This window comes from Trichosurus vulpecula, chromosome 2, assembly GCF_011100635.1.
Source record: "Trichosurus vulpecula isolate mTriVul1 chromosome 2, mTriVul1.pri, whole genome shotgun sequence".
NCBI classification, from domain to species: Eukaryota; Metazoa; Chordata; class Mammalia; order Diprotodontia; family Phalangeridae; genus Trichosurus; species Trichosurus vulpecula.
This window is the reverse complement of record NC_050574.1, coordinates 219620172-219639852: the sequence shown is the minus strand read 5'-3', so window position 1 is coordinate 219639852 and position 19681 is coordinate 219620172. Positions and strand designations below refer to the sequence as shown.

The 19681-nt window shown below is 35.9% G+C and overlaps 1 protein-coding gene across 1 annotated transcript in view; it reads left to right on the top strand.

Annotated features, from left to right (window-relative positions):
• Positions 1-19681, top strand: part of LOC118837898 (sodium channel protein type 9 subunit alpha-like) — an 86159-nt gene that overhangs the window by 17198 nt on the left and 49280 nt on the right. The window contains exons 7-11 of the mRNA XM_036745038.1: positions 4760-4823; positions 7154-7295; positions 9674-9877; positions 11417-11704; positions 18757-18886. Of these exons, the coding sequence (XP_036600933.1) occupies positions 4760-4823; positions 7154-7295; positions 9674-9877; positions 11417-11704; positions 18757-18886 (828 nt within the window). The remainder of the gene's footprint in view (positions 1-4759; positions 4824-7153; positions 7296-9673; positions 9878-11416; positions 11705-18756; positions 18887-19681) is intronic.

Below are 19681 nucleotides of genomic sequence, written 5' to 3'. Positions count from 1 at the left end.
TTGGATATATTTATAGGATATATAAAAAGATGTGAGACTGAAATGCGGAAATGAGTTAGGGTTCTGAAATAATCTGATAACATCAAGGTGTCAGTGAGACTGAGGTGACTATTTGATTCCAACAGGGGCCACTTGAAGCAGGGATACATCCAGCATTATTTTCTGATTGATAATTTTATATTTCCATAATATTTGCTGTGAGAAGTATATAAGGTATGTATAAGCTACCACTACAGTTGGAAAGACAGCTTAAATTACATGACTTTGAACATCACAGTCAATGTCAACTACTTACAAAAAAGAAGCAATTGATAAGGGAATTAAAAAACATAATTAGAATATATTTTACTTTTTGATTAGAGGCAAATGTGATTACATTTTAAAAAATGCCTTCCTGCTAAAAGTCCATTCATGCAAATAAGTGCAGGATAACAATTTGATCCAATACATAATTACAAAATCTGAAATTGAAGGGTGCTCAGCAGTAAGCTATTCTAAACCATACCTGAATAAGAATCCCCTTTATAACATGTGACAGATAATCATCTATATAGCTATGCTTCAAGACTACTAGTGATGGGGTCATTTAACTTACTGACTTAGGACTTACAATTATCAGCATCCCATATAGAAATGTAAACATTTTAACTTTATTAATTCCCTTATTTATCTTTCATATTTATCATTTTATGTTTCTCTTGAGTCTTATATTTAAAAGTAAAATTTCTATTTAGCTCTGGTCTTTTCATCTAGAATGCTTGAAATTCTTCTATTTCATTAAATATCCATTTTTCCCATGAAGGATTATACTTTTGCTGGATAGTTTATTCTTGGTTGTAATCCTAGATCTTTTGCCCTCCAGAATATCATATTCCCAGCCCTCTACTTCTTTAATGTGGAAGCTGCTAAATCTTTTGTGATCCTGTGACTCCATGATATCCAAATGGTTTATTTCTGGCTGCTTGCAATATTTTCTCCTTGACCTAACAGCTCTGGAATTAGCCTATAGTATTCTTTGGAGTTTTCAATTTGGAATCTTTTTTCAGGAAGTGTTTAGTAGATTCTTTCAACTTCTATTTTACCCTCTTGTTCTATGATGTTGGGGCACTTTTCCTTGATGATCTCTTGAGATATGATGTCTAAGCTCTTTTTTATTGTGGCTTTCAGGTAGTCTAATAACTCTTAAGGTATCTCCTCTTGACTTATTTTCCAGGTCACTTGTCTTTCCAATGAGATATTTCACATTTTCTTCTTTTTTTTCCTTTTTTGATTTTGTTTTATTGGTTCTTGGTGTCTCATGGAGTCACTTGCTTCCAGTTACCCACTTCTCATTTTTAAGGAATTATTTTCTTCTGTAAGATTTGTACTTCTTTTTTAATCTGCTTTTTAAGGAGTTCTCTTAAATGGGTTTTTGTGCATCTTTTACCAAGCTTTTGACTCTCTGTTCATAATTTCTTGTGTAACTCTCATTTCTTTTCCTAATTTATCTTTTACCTCTTTGATTTTTAAAATCCTTTATGAGTTCTGGTAGGACTTCTTTTTGGGTTTGTATTCAATTCACATTTTTCTTTGAATCTTTGCTTGTAGGTGCTTTGACATTGTTGTCTTCTGGGTTTATGTCTTGATCTTCCCTGTCACCCTAGTAACTTCTTATGATCAGGTTCATTTTTATTGTTTGCTATTTTTTCTAGCCTATTGCTCAATTTTTACAGTAAAGTTGGTGTGGAGTCCTGAATGGGGAAAAGCCATACAATATAGTAATAAGTGAAAAGCCATAAAAATTTAAACTCTGTGAAAGGTGGGAGCCCAAACATGGTGACTTGTTAACAATCAGAACTTAGATACTAAATTATATTTTAGATACTGATTCATAATTTTAGGTACTATGACCTATGAAAGCCATAACAAGAATATCATAACCTATATGTGACTGGGACATGATCAGTACACAAACTTGTTTGAATATGACATTGGCTTAAAACTCCCAGCTCATCACTAAACAGAAAACCAAAAATATCAACCAATCAATAGTGATGCACTCACTAACTTCTCCTCCCTTTATTTTGTACAATTACCATGGGAACTTTGGGGGTTCTTTGGCAGGGATCCACTGAACTTTCTGGCTGCCACCCCAGGCCAAAGATGGTACCTGTTTTGTAAGTATCCATAATGATTTATTGAACTACTACCTATAATCAGTCTGGAGATACTTGGCCTCTTCCTTTCATATCAAAAGAACACCCCATTGTTATGGGGGAGGTACAATGTTCTCCAGCCAGGGGAATTCCAGACCATACAGGTGGGCTCTGCTCCTGGGGTAGAGGGAGTATTGTCCCAAACTTCAGCCCTTTCTTGCTGCTCTTTTCAGAGCTATCTCTGGGAGTCTAGGTTTTCAGTGCTTCCGAGGTGATGTGCTCTAAGGAGATGTGTGGTCACTGCTTTTCTGGTACCCAAGAAGGGATCTTGTTCCCCTGTATCAGCCAGCGTTAGCACTCCTCCTGACTCTGTAACCAGATTCTCCACTCTCCTGAGTTTTACTTGCTAGTGTTCCCCTCTAACTTGGAATTGAGAGCAGAGTCCCTATTGCCATCACATGAGTGAACACTAGCAGTTATTCTCTACCCTGGAACCTCAACCTGGGCCTCTGCTTCCCTGCATAGTTTTCCATCCTCATTATGGTCTGTGCGATAAAAGACTCCAAAGCAGCTGCTGCTCCAGGTAGCCGCACCCAAGGCATAGAGCCTTGATATCTGTCCTGTGCTCCAGGTGCCCACGACCACCCTGGTGAGACACACCTTTCCTGATTTGTTCTGGGCTGGGAAATTGTTTCACCTGACTTCTGTTGGTTTATGGCTCCAGAATTTGATTACTATTTTAGAGCTGTTTGGAAGGGAATTTGGGAGAGCTCAGCCGAGTGCTTCTCTACTTTGCCATCTTGGCTCCTCTCCTTTCCCTAATAGTCATTTGTTAGGCATATACAATGTGAGACAGTCCTTTGCTCAAGGGGTTTATATACTATTGGAGAATTAAAATATCATAAATATAGACATAATAATCTGTGGAAAGAGCATGACCTTTGGGCATCAGAAAAGTCTTTCGGTAAGTTGCATTTTGTAAGCTAGAGTTTAATATAACCTAAAGATAATTAGAAATGTGGGTAAAGAGGGGAATGCATTCTAGCAATGGAGAGAGCCCATGCAAAGCATTGGCAGGAGATTGAATTCTGAGTTCAGGAAATGGCGGAAAGGCAGCAATGTAAAATCTCTCTAGCTGTATCTCTCAGTTTATGTAGTGTCATCTACAAATTTAATATTCAAAGATTCATAGGTGGAAGGGGTCACCTTCTTAATCACAGAATTTTTGAGAGCTATATAAGTACTATTTGAGGTTCTTTCTGCTTTTCCATCTTTTTCTCCTTCCTTCTCTTCCTCTCCACTTCCTCTCACTTCTCTAACTTCCTTTCTCTATTTCTCTCTTCTCCTTTCTTCTCTCACTTCCTTTCTCTTACCCTCCCTTTTTCTTCCCTCCCCTCTTTTTTCTTCTTCATTTCTCTCTTTCTCCCTTTTCTCTTCTCCTCCTGTCTCCTCCCCTCTCTCCTTTTATCCTTTCCAACCCCTCCCTCACAACACATATCTATAATGTTTTATATAAAAAACTAGTTATTATGTAGCAATATCAGAATTTGAACCTAGGGACACAATTCCCAAGCTAGTGCCCTTTTTACTACATCAAACCTAGGACACAGGATGTAAAGTAAACCAGTAAATAAGGCTTTAAGTTATTGTAAAGGGACAGAAAAAGAAAAGTCAGGTCTTTCAGGTCAGATTTGAAAACAAGCTGGAATGAGAGATTGAATAAACTTAATAGTTATTTATTTGGTAAGTACTTTTTATTTAACCATTTACTATATACAATTTGGTACCAAAATTACAAAGACAAAAACAGAAACCTAAGCAATTTGCAGTTGGCATTCTACCTATGGGTATGCATTTCTTTGTGGGCCTAGAATTGTATTTGCTGCTCTGTATATCATATCCTTCTTCAGGGTACAGAGTTGAGAACCAAGATAATAAACTTTCTTTGGTTTTAACCAAAGAGGTTTTTCATATGATTATGATTCAATTTGACAAATCTTTATTGAATTCCTATTACGTGCAAATATAATGTTGGAAGTAGAGGGTGGGATGAAAAGTTTGGATAAGACAAAGTACTTGGATCTTCTAGTTTAGAAGGAACATATGACTCATAGATGAAATCTATTCTCTTATAAATTACAGTTTAAGTGCAAAAGAGAGCTATGTGAGTTCCAAAGGAAAATAATTCATTACACTTCCAGATGTTTCTGTTTCATTGTGAAATATGTCTAAAAGTTGAAGACAGGCCTGGCCACATAGTGGGGTAAGAAGACAGTGTTGCAGAATGGGGAGGGTAATTATTTTGGAATTGGAGGCACATGGTTCAGTTCCCAATTTTGATATTTATTATATATGTGACCCTGGACAAGTCTTATACTCTTTCTGGGCCTCAGTTTTCCCATCTTTAAAAAGCAAAACTTGTAATTTATGATTTCTCATATTTATTCCCTCTCTAGATTCTATAATACTAAGAAATATAGAAAAGGGAGGACAGGAAAAATACCACATACTGTACTATTCTGTGTAATGTTCAGCCTTTATATATGGTGTAGATATAAATAGCTTCTAATACCCTAGGTAATTCAGAAGTAATAAATTATCTTATTCACATTCTTTCCAAATAGACTATTTTTATTATTTGGAAGGACAAAAGGATGCTCTCCTTTGTGGTAACAGTACATATACAGGGTAAGTAGTATTGAATAATGTTGTTTTGCTGTATAGATTGTATCAGATTGTGATGTAACATGAGTCAGATATGCTTTCTTTGAGTGTCTGCCATGTACCAAACATTGTGTTGGGATGTGATGATCTAACATAATACAGCAGCATCCCTAGTTTATACAGCATTCACAGTTTAAGTGCCTTTCTAACAGTGAACTCCTTGAGATAAGGAGAGCAAGTATTCTTAACACTTTCTCATAGATAACTTGAGGCTGTGACGGTGAATTAACTCTGTTCATAGGGCATTATAAAATTTTACAGTGAGAAAGCGTCCTAAGAAGCCATCTACATCAATCTGTATATGAAAGAAGACTCTCCGTTATAACCTACCCCAATAGTAACCTTTAAAGATTTGCTTAAAGATTTTCTACTGAGGGGGGTATTCACTGTTTTCTAAAGAAGACTGTTCCACTTTGGGGTAGCTGGTTAGTGTCCTTGTAACCTTCATGGTTGAAAGCTATACTTGAGAACATTACTGTATGGAATGCTAGCATATAAGCCATGCTACTTCCTTTAAACACACACACACACACACACACACACACACACACAGACATACACATATACATAGACACACACTTCCCCACTATTATTTTAGTATAAAAATGCTACAGATATTTCTCAAGTACCTATCATATGTCATGAACTATATGGGGCTTTGCTAGGGATAGATAAACATTGTCCCTGTCCTCAAGGTGCCTATCTAATGATAAAAATGGTGGGGCACAGCTTCTCAATGTGTGTGTGTGTGTGTGTGTGTGTGTGTGTGTGTGTGTGTGTGTTTAAACAAACTTGCTAAAAGGTGACATAATGGTTTCAAGACATTCTGAATAAAAACGGGTAGCTTCCAATCTTTTACCATTTCCTGTGTGTTCAAGTACTGTTTGTAGATGGCTTAGGTACCATGAAGTTTTGCTCAGACTCCATGGGTTTGACCTGAAGATATATCTGAAGATAAAACCCACCCACAATAGTAGAGCTCTATTTTCAAACTTATACATTACATTCTGTTGGATGCAACTTTATTCTAACAGGTGGTGAAAACTTTCATTGGTTTTTCATTGCCTACGCAACAAAATACTACCTCCTACCACAGGAGGGCTAAATCCTTCAGAGTTTGGTGTGAATTTACTTTTTCATGTTACTCCTATTCATGCACTCTATATTCCAGTCAAATTGGATTATTTGATAATTCACCAATCTTATCCAGTCTTCTCCTGCTGAACAATTCTTTGAGCAAAAAGTCCTCAGTGGAATTTCTTAAACCTCTCTCCCATCTCTACGTATTAAAATTGTTTTTTTTTTTTCCTTCAAGGATCTGCTCAGGAAACATTTAGCCATTACAACTTCCTTGTTATCTTCAGGAAGAAGTAACCAGGCCTTCCTTTTTCATTTCATTTTTATCCTGTTCATTATATAGCTTGCTTTATATGTCTTACAACATTGTATAACTTGCATTATCATTGATCCATGTCTAATCTCCCTCTCCCCACTCCACATGCCAGATAATAAACTTTTCAAGAACAAGAACTATTTCTTTAGTCTCTGCATATAAACAAAGCCTAGCACATTTCTTGTTTATGGTGCTTAAGAGATATTTATTGAATGAAATGAGATTTAAATGAAGTGCACAATTAAAAGTTTGGCAGGAACCCTTGGATCATTAAGTCATAGACAGACATTTAGAGCTGGAAGAGAAATTCTAGGTCATATAGTCTAACCCCCACATTTCACAAAGGGAAGTACAGAGAGATGTGATTTTCCTAAGGTCATATGGATAAAAAGTGGCCTTTGGGATCTGAACATCAAATTTAGGCCTGTGATTTCTTTGATACAGGTGAACTCCCAGTTGCAAACAGTCACTTTCTTTATAATTTACAGACCTAGAGAGTTACTCTACAGTGTTAAGAGGTTAAATGACTTGCCATGGTCCCATAGCCTGTCAAGTGCCAAAGGTTGAACTTGAACTGACTCTTCCTGGCTTTGAGGTCAGCTTTGAGGTCCACAATACCATAGTAATTACCAACCTAAAGGATTGTTTGAACTTATTTGTAAGATGCATAGACTAATTTAAAATTCATCTTACTCTGCTTGCTTTATTGGTTAGGGATTGGATTTGTTTATTGTAACTGAAAGCAGTTGTATGTAGAACATTTGGTAAAGAGTTCCATATTTGGATTTAATACTTTGTCTTAAAATTTAATTCTTTGTTATTTATTACCTGTGATGCCTAATCAGATATATCTAATCAGAAACCAATCTAAAGTGAGTAATTTCTCTCTTTTTGAGTATAGTGAGTGTCCAGAGGGATACATGTGTGTGAAAGCCAGCATGAATCCTGATCACAACTACACAAGTTTTGATAATTTTGGTTGGGCTGTGTTGACGCTATTTAGATTAATGACCTTGGACTATTGGGAAAACCTTTACCAACAGGTGAGAGCCTAGCAAAGCATTATATTTTATGCACAAAAACTCACATTACTTTATCTTTAATTATCATCTTAATGTGGAGGAATTTTATAAGTTTTTTCGGTAGATTTTTAAAAGAGTTCATCTACTTATTACAGTTTTAAAACTGTATTTGTGTTGTACGATGATCACCTTATTTTATTCTCAGGCTATGTATTTTATTACATCTTTTTACTGTTATTTATAATTATATGGAGTTTTTATCAATCAAATATTAAGTATTTACTATATTACAGGCAAAGTGCTAAAGGCTGTGGATTAAAGAACAAATAATGACAATATACCTATTCACAAGGAACTTAGAAAAGCAGAGATTCAACAGCTGCATGTAAACATAAAAATGTGCACATCATCAATATAAAGTGAATAGATATAAATATAGGCAATATTGTTAAATGGAGGATAGTTTTAGAGAGAGAACTTCATGCAGGAGATAGTCTTTAAGCTATGTCCTAAAGAAAGAGAGGGTTTCAATGAGGCAGAAGTAAGAAGTGAATGTATTCTAGCTGTGTGGAATAGCTAGCATAAAGGCATGGGAAAAGGAGAAAGCAGGGTTGGCTGGCTCACAGAATGTGAGAGGTAGGAGTGGCCAATGAGGATGGAACCTAGGGTAGAACAATATTATGTAGGCCTTTAAAAATAAACAGAAGAGGTCTAGGGCCAATAGGGAGGAACCAGAAATATTGAGTAAGAGAATCATATGGTCATCTCCCTGTTTAAGGTAAATTACTTTGTCAATTGTGTATAGGATGGATTAGAGTAGAGAGACAGATTTCAGGCAGGGAGCCCAACTGGAAGACTTTTGAAATAATCTAGATAAGAGATGGTGAAAGGACTTTTTTCTTTTGTGAAAATTTAACAAGAAAATTCTAAATTCACAGAACTCTTCATATGCATGCACATGTGTACATCCATGTAGAATTGTAATCAAAGAATCTTATCTGATACATAGTTGAGAAAACACAAAGAAACCTAATGAAACCATATTTCCTTAAATTTTGGAATGTTATAATGATGGTGTGGAAGTGTGACTGGTTATGTACAAATAAAAGGTTAAAAGAACCAACCAGGCTACCAAAGAGAGGCTACAAGTGGTCATCTATGATCACTAGATGAAATATTACATTATGGGGGTGTTCAGTTTGGGGATGCAGGACCTGTGTTATTTCAGGAGATATGCATCTGCTTAGCAGGACCCCTCCATGGTCAGAGGTCTGCCTAGCACATCAACTGGTTCTAGGACTCCTGCAGTCCTCTCTGACTGCATGCTGGTAAGACAGTGAGTGTAGACACTTTCTCCAGAGCTCATTCTGTGTGTGGAGTGTGTGTATTATTGGAAGAGCCAAATCATACAAATTGATGACATATATCCCATACACCTGCACAAAGTATTTGAAAGCTTCAGTCACCTTCCCAGGCTGAACCACTTGAGGCAGGCCTCCACAGTTTCCCATCTTTAGCGAAGTTGGGTTCTTAAGGTCCACCAACCACAACTTAAACTGTGGCTATCTCCTCCCCCCAGTAAAGTAAGACACTTCAGTGTCTTTGCTTTTCTGTCATTACTGTCCACAAAGGCCATCACAATCTTCAAGTCTCTGTAACTCATAGGGACCCACTATATCCCTTCAGTCCAGCTGAAGTTATGTTTCACTTTCCTCCCTGGCTGCCTTCTCATTCTCTCCTTCCAGTTCTGGAATCATAATCCCTAACTCCCCATTTAAATAGTGTCTCATCCACCTACTTTTTGTTTTAATACTGATAACTTTTTAGGTAGATCATAGAATCATAGATATAGAACAGGAAAGGAACTTAGAAGTTATCTAGGTCATTCCTTTTATTTTGCAAATAGAGAAACTAAGGCTCCAAGAGGTAACATGAATTACCCAAGATGACACAAATAATAAGTAAGTGGGAAGATCCAGATTTGGACCCAAGTATTATAACTCCAGATCCAATGATCACTCCATGCGATGTTTTTATTTTTTTTGAGGGGGGGAAGGCATGGCAATTGGGGTTAAATGACTTACCCAAGGTCACACAGCTAATAAGTGTGTCAAGTATCTGAGTTCAGATTTGAACTCAGGTCCTCCTGACTCCAAGGCCGGTGTTCTACTCACTGCGCCACCTAGCTACCTCTATTTTTTTTTTAATAAATAACCTTATTCTTCGGTGTGTACATAGTATGAGGTAATATTAAAGCATTTGGTGTCTCTATTGGTTGACTATCCAGGAAGTAAAATTTTAAAATAATGATAAATAACTTTAAAATTTCTTTGTCTTGTTGAAAAAAAATACAAATGAGGAAATAGAAGAACAAACAATTTTCCTATCTCCTTTTTCAGATCCTACGTGCTGCTGGGAAGATCTACGTGATATTTTTTATTGTCATAATTTTATTCTGCTCCTTTTATCTGATGACTTTGATACTAGCTGTAGTCATCATGGCTTATGAAAAACAGAATCGAATAACTATTAGAGAAGCTAAGAAAAGAGAGATAAAATACCAGGCATTGTTATGTCAACAGAGAAGAGAAGAAAAAGCTCAGGTATTATCATTGCAACCTTAAAATCTTCATATAAACATAAGGGTAAAACTCACCACCAGAGACTCTGTCATCTATCACTCTGCCTTCAAATAGATGGTAACTTATTATTTCATTCTTCTAAATTAATTATACCTATCATTCACCCTGAAAAATAGTTGAAACAATCACAGTAACTAGGTAATAATAATCCACCAGAACCTTTTATGACCCTGAATCTTTGCCCAGGGACCTCAGTTACAATGTGGAGTTCTGTGTCAGTCTCATAAACCAGGTGCTAAAAACTAGGAGTTTTTTCCAACTTTTGCCTTCATTCTCTTGGCTTCTAACTGGTGCGTGCAATGGCACAATAAAGAGTTCAGAGTCCTAGCCTGACATCAGAAAAGGCATTTATTATTCATTCTCATGAGAAAGTACACCACCCAAACAGTAGAGGTTGGGGGCATTTTAATTATATTTTACATTTATTCAGTCTGAATAAATGGGTACATCCCCTGAACAGAGCAAAGGGAGTACAAAGGACTCAGATAGACACCAATCCTTTTATAGAACCTCCCCCTTCAAATCTTCCACCAGACTCTTCATTGGCCAGATACAACCCCCTGACTGCCTACATCATGCCCTCCTCAAATGGCTTGTTTAAGCATGTTTACAAGCATCCGGTTTCTTCTGGATCAGAATTCTGATTGGAAGTAGTTCCAATCAATCACTTGACTTACATTCTGCTAAAGCTGGGGGAAGAAGAGCAATGCTTTTAACCCTGTGGAAAGAAAACAGCTCCCCCATCTCTTACACTGGTGACATCTATTTTGGCCATTGATAGAGAAGTAGGTTGGGAGAGAGAGATGTAGATAGAGTGATAGATAGATAGATATGCAGATATATATTTATATACACACATCAATGAAGCAAACATATGTTAAGGCCCCTATATGCGGTGTGTATGTGTGTGTGTATGTATATATGTGAATATAAAGACAAACATATACACACATATGTATCTATACATATACTCATACTCATGTATGTTTCTGTAATAGGCACAGATGCCTGGGTTGTGAGACTGATACAGAACTCCACATTCTAATACAACATTTCGGTTGTCAGATAGTTACTTTCCAGGATATAGTACAAAGCTTGCTAACCAGCAATACTGATAATAGTCAGTCCTCATACATGGATATCAGCTTCAACTTCCTTTATTTCTAGTGTTTTTATTAACAACATAATTACATATGGAAAGAAAATATTTCATTCACTAAATGTGAAGTAGGAGAGTCTTCCTGATTCAATAGTAAGGGAATAGCTATGTGTGGTATAATTCTGGGTACTCCAGAACAATATCAGAATGAGAAATAACAGGAATGCTAACATGATTGGATTTGAGAAAAAAATAAGACGCCCTACTATGTAGGCTAGGATTCTGACCACCAATCAAACCCATGGTGCTGAATTAACTTACAATAATGTTTTACTGGATTTTTTTTTGAGGAAATTTCTTAGTGTTGTTCCTGAACATGTATTTAACTTTTGGCCTGACAGGCAATGGTAGCAGAAGGAATAGCTGCAGATGAAAGAGTTGTTGATCAAAATATAGAACTTTTGGAAAATTCTTCTGAAGCATCCCAGTGTAGCTCAAAAAATGACAATGGGAGAATGGACCAAAGGAAGAAAAAGAATCAGGAGGACCAGACTGATATAGAGGAAAGAGAAATTGACCTAAAATTGCATCGATTTGAAACAGAAGAACACATCAGAAGAAAACTTTGCCATCATGGAATTAAAAAGCAAAGACTAACAAATAAGAGCAAGTTACCTTCTCCCCAACAGGTATTGACTGTTACATAAACATTATTCAGACAAGCTGCTCTCTGAAAACTACTATTCCCATTTTTTCCCTTAGAGGAGAAAAAATGTCTGTGGGTGTGTATGTATTTGTATGCATATGTTTATCAAACTGTTCTACTGCTGTTACTCATTGGGGAAAATATAAGTAGGGATTTTAATAAACACAATCTCCCTGTTGTGCACATTCAAAATGGGAAAGTTTTCAAAGAAAAATTTATTTTAGCTATGTATGTGGAAATGTAATTATGAATTATTTAAAAAAATAGGAATTATTTAAGGAAATGTTTTTAAGAATATAAAAGTAACTAGAATATATGAGAAAGTAACAAGACACAATACTGCATATGCCAAGGATATAGTTGGTAATTAAGAAGGGAATTTTTCAGAATTGTGTTAACTTGATGATAATATGAAGGATGGACATATACCTTTGGTAAGGCAAATAAAAAAAAGCATTTATTAGGTGCCTACATATGTCAGTCTCTGTGCTATGTGTTGGAGATCCAGGTACAAGCAAAAAGAAAGACAGTCCATACCCTCAAGGAGCTTACAATCTAATGGGGAAGATAAGACACAAAAGGGAGCTGGAAGTAGTGGAAGGCTGTGAATATACCCACATGGGGGCATGATAATGAAGGCTGGAAAATCAAAAGCAAGCAGTGAGGGGAATAAAGACTGGTTGTCCTTAGCTCCTCCTCAAAATGAAGACTTAGGAGGAACTCACCAAAAGGAGAAGAGGAAAAACAAAACAGTGGTCCCACATGAACTGATGAGTGTTGCAAGGAGACATTGCAGATAAGGCATAGTTTTGAAGTCCAAAACCAGGAGAGGTTGTGGAGAGTAAAAATAATGTTGATGTCAGAATTAGTCTCCCAGTTTCTAGCATCTTCAATTCTAATCAAGCCTTCATATAGTTCCCAGAATAATCTTCAGCCTGATTTAGTGGAGAGAATACTGGATTTTGGAGTCTGGGAAGCCTAAATCTTAACTCTAACAATTAGTAGGGAGTACGATTTTATGCAAGTCACTTCATTTTTATTTGTTTCCTCACATTTAAAATAGAAGAGGTTTGCATTAGATGACCTCTAAGATCATTCTCAACTCCAAACATAATATTCTATTATGTTAAGTTAAAGATCATTCTATTTTTTTTCATCTGGTAAAGTGTGTGAGTTATTTTCCAAACTCCCAGTATGAATATCTCCACTTAGTGAATTTACTACAGTTACTTTATAAAGATCTAATTTCATTAGAATGAGGTATCTTAACCAGAACCATTGTAAGGTGTGTTAGACTAGAGGAGTTTCCCTAAAGCAGAAATTTTTAGCTATTATCATGAGGAAAGATCTCATTCATTTCAAGTCTTTAAACAAGAAAACTATAGGCAAGTTTTTTTTTTAATAGTGCAATTCATTTGTCAGGTTACTATTGGAGGTTAAGATACATATGATAAGAGACCAAATGATTTTAAATGAAAAACAGAAAGAAATAAGGATACTTTCTGAAGTGTAATTAATAGCTATCAACAATGACTCATATCAATAAGAAAAATTTGGCTTATCCTTATTCTTCTACTCTGCACTCATACTCCATGTCCCAGCTTCCATTTTAGTTTAAGAGAGTTTATTATCTAGTCCTGCGATTTCATCAGCACAGGAACTGTGTATATACTTTGCCAAAGCAGATGTGCAGCTTTTTTGTAGTTTATAATTTTACAAGATTATCTGGGGGAGGGAGGCATGTCAAGAAGAGTAATGGTTTATTAAAAAAAAAAAAAAAGATAGTTTGTCCACAGTTAAGCAGCTAGTATGTGTTAGGACTTGAACCCAGATCTTTCTGATTCTAGGATTGGCCATCTGTTTAGGACAAACCTACATATATTCATGCTATAGTTTAGCAAATAGTGCTCTATTCCCAATGAGTACAACCCTCCAAAAACTGACAGGTTGTGAAATGAAAATGTCTTCATGGTAACCCTTCATTTTATGTATCTGTGTGTCCACATGGAATATATTATATCTTTATTTAAAAGACAAGCAGCATGAAAAATCTATTCATCATCATCATACGTTGAAAGCAATAGCACATATTTCTTGTCAGTATTTTTTGTATCCAGGTAGATCTGAATAAAACTAAGATGTAAGAAATAATTGAACATCCATATGTAAGGTTAATGGGATATAGGATCTTCCCCACCCATTAATACGCCTCACATGGAACCCTGATATAGAGCCAATTAGGCTCTAGGCCACAGGGAATTTCCACACCTTTCCAATTAAGTCCTGATTTCCAAGCTTCTAGGCACTAAGCCAATCAAGTCTTTGATTAGAAAAAGTATATATTGTATTGCTTGGAGGGAGAGGTGTGGGCAAAGAAAGAAGCAAGTGGAGAGAGAAACAGATAGAGGGAGGAACTTACCTAGAAGAACTTGCTTGCATGGAAGCTTGACAGAAAGAATGCTTGAGATATGGGCATTCCCAGGATTGATGATGAGTACCTTACTAAATCTTGCCTTCTGGTACCCTAATAATAATGTTCCTAATAAATATTTTACTTTTGTCTTAGAGAAAGAGAGTTTATTATATTTTGTGAACCAACCCTGAGAATACATATGCATATTCATAGCAGTTGCTATGAGTATCACATTGGCATTACACCATATTATGTAAAGTTTCATAATATGAATTCAAACACTTATATATGGCAGTTCTCGATATTGGATGAATATGTTAAGACAAATAATTAAATTTATTTTGTTGGGTTTTTATTCATAATCCTCTCAATATTCCAGGCAGCTTCCTCAGACAATAGTTTGCACAGTAGTTGCATTGTTGGGGGAGAAATTCATCCTCAGGGATTCCCTGTACCAATGAACAGGATAAGTGCCCCTCCCCCACCAAAATAAAGATTAGAAAGGTTGGAATAGTCTGTAAAGGTATAATTATTCTTTTGTGAGTTTTTCACTTGGCCACAGGCAATATAGTGGATAGAGAGTTAGGCTTAGAGTCAGAAGAACTCAAGTTCAAATCCAGCTTTACACCCTCACTATATCAAGACGCTTTACCTTTCTTTGTGTCAGTTTCCTCAACTATAAAATGGGGATAGCAATAACACCTACCTTCCAGGGTTGTTGTTATCTCAGATGAGATACTTGTGAAAAGTTCTTAGCAGAGTGCCTGGCACATAACAGGTACTATATAAATGTTTATTCCCTTCCCCTTTCCTTCCCCTGGTGTGCCATTTGCACAGTAGCATTAGGAACAAGTCACATGGACATAAGAATTTATAATACTATAAGGTAGGCACTTTATTACTCTACTTAGATTCAAAGAGCCACTGAGACATTCCCATGGCTACTCAGCTACTAATTATTAGAGCTAGGATTTGAATTATTATTCTCTGAATAATTCTAAACTCTGCCTACTATATCATGCTGCCTCTCATTGCCCCTCAGAGAGTAGGATAAGATGATTTTGGGGGTGATTCATAAGACTGCAAATTATTTTCTTTTTTAAATGGTATTTTAATTTTTCACAATTACATGTCAAGATAATTTTACATTTATTTTTACAAGATTTTGAGTTCCAAATTTTTCTCCCATCCCTCCCCTCTTTCTAAAATGGTGGGCAATTTGATACAGTTGTAGATATGTTGTCATATAAAACATATTTCCATGTTAGTCACAATTGTGAAAGAAAAAAAACAGATCAAAAGGGAGAAATGAAAAAGTATAAGGCAAGTGAAAAAAGTGTGCTTCAATCTGCATTCAGAGTCCACTAGTTCTTTATCTGGATGTGGATAACATTTTCCTTCATCAGTCCTTTGTATTTGTCTTGGATCATTGTGTTGCTCAGAAGAACTGAATCATTCCGAGTTGATCATCACACAGTGTTGCTGACGCCATGTACAATGTTTTTCTGGTTCTGCTCATTTCACTTTGCATCAGTTCATAATACAAGTCTTTCCTGGTTTTTCAGAAATCTACCTGTTCTTCATTTCTTATTACATAATAATATTCCATTACGTTCAAATACCACACCTTGTTCAGCCATTCCTCATTGGATAGGCATCCCTTCAATTTCCGATATTTTGCCAACACTAAAATGGCTTCTGTAGACCCTTTCCCTTTTTTATGATCTCTTTGGGATGCAGATCTAGTAGTGGTATTGCTGAATCAAAAGGTATAGGCACAGTTTGGTTGCTCTTTGGGCGTAGTCCCTAATTGCTCTCCAGAATGGTTGGATCACTTCACAGTTCCACCAACAGTGCATTTAGTGTCTCCGTTTTTTCCTTGAAGTATTTTGCTTAATTTTGCTGGGTAGGTGAATCTTGGTTGTAGTCCTAGCTCCTTTGCTTTCTGAAATATTATGTTCCATGATCTCCAGTCCTTTAATTTGCAGCTGATAAGTCCTGTGTAATCCTGATTGTGGCTCCTCAATGTTTGAATTGTTTCTTTCTGGCCACTTGAATTTTTTCCTTGACTGGTTAGTTCTGTAATTTGATTATAATGCTCCTTTAAGTTTTTATTTTGGGCTGTCTTTCCTGAGGTGATTAGTGGATTCTTCCAGGGCCTATTTTCCCCTCTGCCTCCAAGATATCAGGGAAGTTTTCCTTGATAATTTCTTGAAAGATGCTGTCCAGGTATCCTTTTGATTTTAGCATTTTAAGGTTTGTAAATAGCTTTACAAATGTCTTGTTTTATCCTCACAACAAATCCTGGGAGGTAGGTGCTATTGTTATCCCCATCTTGCTGATGAGGAAACTGAGGCAGACAGAAGCTAAGTGACTTACTCAGAGTAACACCACTAATAAGTGTCTTCTGAGGCTGGATCTGAAAGCAAGTCTTTCTGAGTCCAGTTACAGGGCTGTATCCCTCCTAGTTGAGATCTCTGTACCTAGTTATGGTTCCCTTAGCCACAGCAGTCCTCTATGATGTCCTCAAGAAAAAAAAATATTTTAAAACATGCTCTAAATCACTATTGATTAGAGAAATACAAATCAAAACAATTCTGATTTACTGCACCACAGATATCATATTGGCTAACATGACAAAACACAAAATTGAAAACGTTGGAAAAGATATGGGAAAATTGGAACACCAGTGCATTGTTGGTAAAGTTGTGGACTGATCCAACCATTCTGGACAGCAATTTGGAACTGTGCCCCAAGAGCTATAAAATTGTGGATACCCTTTGACCAGCAATGCCACTTCTAGATCTGTATCCTAAAGAGATCATAAAAATGTACAAAAATGTTTGTAGCAGCCATTTTTGTGATGGCAAAGTATTGGAAATTGAGGGGATGCCCATGGATTGGGGAATGGTTGAACAAGTTGTGGTATATGAATGTAATGGAATATTATTGTTCCATAAGAAATGATGAGCAGGCAGATTTCAGAAAAAAAAATGATGGAAAGACTTACATGACTGATACTGAGTGAAGTGAATGGAACCAGAACATTATACACAATATCAGCAACATTGTGTGATGACCAACTTTGATAGACTTAGTTCTTGTCAGCAATCTGATGATCTAAGACAATTTCAAAAGACTCATGATGGAAAATGCTGTCCACATCCAGAGAAAGAACTGTGGAGTCTGAATGCAGATTGAAGCACACTACTTTCCCTTTCTTTTTGTTTGTTCTTTCTCATAGTTTTCCCTATTTCTCTGATTCTTCTTTCACAATGTGACTGATGTGGAAATTTGTTTATACATATATATATATATATATATATATATGTATATATATATATGTGTGTGTGTGTGTGTCTGTGTGTATATATATATATATATATATATATATATATATATATATATATATATATATATATATATCCTATATCAGATTGCATGTCATCTTGGGGGCCGCGGGGTCAGGGGAGGAAGTGGGAAAGTTTAGAACTCAAAAGCTTATGAAAGTGAATGTTGAAAACTAAAAATAAATAAATAAGAAAAAGAAAGATAATGTTTTGGAAAGCCAAAACTTTTTGGGAACAATATAGCTCACAGGGAGCTAGCTATGCTTTGTCCTGTACTTGGTATTCAGACCTACTTATTTTTGTTTTTAATTTAATCCTTTGCCTCAATCTTCTTGAACCTTTGGATTCCTAACATTATTACCTCTTATTGTTCCTTGACACTCTTCACCCAATTGATGAAAACTAGCCAAATATGCCTCTGCCTTGTTCTCTGAGCCTTCTAATTGGCCTTGCTAGCCCAGACTAACAGTCATCACTTGGTGATAGCCTACAGAATGTGTTCTTTGTTGAAAAACATTTCCAGAAAATTAGTTATGGCTTCTGAGGATCCCTGAAGCAAAGTCAAAAATCTGGAATTCCTAGAACGTGGAGACAGCATCATTGGTTCTTAATTTTTTTGGTCTCAGGACCCCTTCATTGAGGACTCCCACCACAAAGAGGTTTTTTCATGTGGATTATATCTCAATATTTACCATAATAAGAATGAAATGAATGTATTTTTAAAATACTGATTTATAAATTCATTTAAAACAATAAATCCAGTATGTATAAACATAAATAAAATGTGTTATATGTTTTTAAAACTTTTCCAAAACCAAAATGACTTAGTGAGAAGAGTGGTACTGTTTTACATGTTTTCACAAATCTCCATTGCCTGGCTTAATAAAATACAACTGGATTCTCTTCTTGTTTCTGTTGAAATTATGTGATGGAAATTTGACCTCACACAGATAAGTAGTTGTAAAAGGGAGTATTTTAACAAGTAAATAATGACTTAGTATTATTATAAAAATAATTTTTACCTCATAGGCCCCCTGAAAAGGTTTTAGGGACTCCTCTGGGGCCTACAGACCACATTTTGAGAACTAGTGATTTAGATAAAATTAATATTTAGAGAAGGTGGAGATTGGATAAATGAAGCATTACCTACTACCTCACTGAGTTGTGAGAAATGTGCTCTGTGAAAATTAAATGGGACTTGTTGCTGTTACTTATCTTAATGTCAGTGGGCAAAATGCAGCCCTAAAGCTTTTTCTTCAAATATCTTCATAGGGAAGAACTTCAAGGAAAGACCAGAAAGAAGGACAAATAAATTCTTGCTGTGTTTCTATGGATATATTGGATGATCCAACTATCAGGCAACGAGCAATGAGAAAGACCAATGTGATAAACAGGATGGAAAGTATGTTATGACTTTTTTCTGAATGTTAGATGAATTGTGAACTAATGTTAACCCACACATGAGGTACTTCAGATGAATTTGGTAAAAATAAAATGTTTCCTGAAAGTGTCATATTTTTCAGCTTTGGAATGTATGACCAAAATAGAATTTCATGTCATTTTCTCTGTATGTTCTAAGTAGTACACAGTAATCTGGGCATGTCGTTTAGTCATTCCAGATTCTTTGTGACTCCATTTTGGAGGTTTTCTTGGCAAAGACACTGAAGTGGTTTGCCATTTCCTTCTCCAGCTCTTTTTATAGATTAAGAAACTGAGGCAAGCAGAGTTAAATGTCTTGCTGAGGGTCACACAGCTAGTCTGTATCTGAGGCCAGATTTGAATTCAGGTCTTCCTGACTCCAGGTCCAGTGTTCTATCCACTGTGCAACCCAGCTAACCCTAATTTGAGCATGACCTGTTAAATGTTGTAAAAGGCAACCTCTTCAGATCTTTTGGTTCTGTAATTTTGATATGAAACTAACAAATCTTTTTCATAAGGATAATAAAAGGTATTATCTCAGGATATTAAAAACTCTTTAAAAAGATTCCTTCACTTAAAAAATCATTTACTCTTATACCTATCACCACATTTCAGGGGTCTTTCTCAGAGTGAGGTCCACCTGTATTCATCTTCAATTTAAAGTTTGTCTCATTCATTTTTCTCTTTGCCCAATATTTGTAGCATGAAAATGATATGAGACTTGAATGGAATATATTGTATTTTCACCCAAAAGACTACTATTTGGTTAGCAAATTCT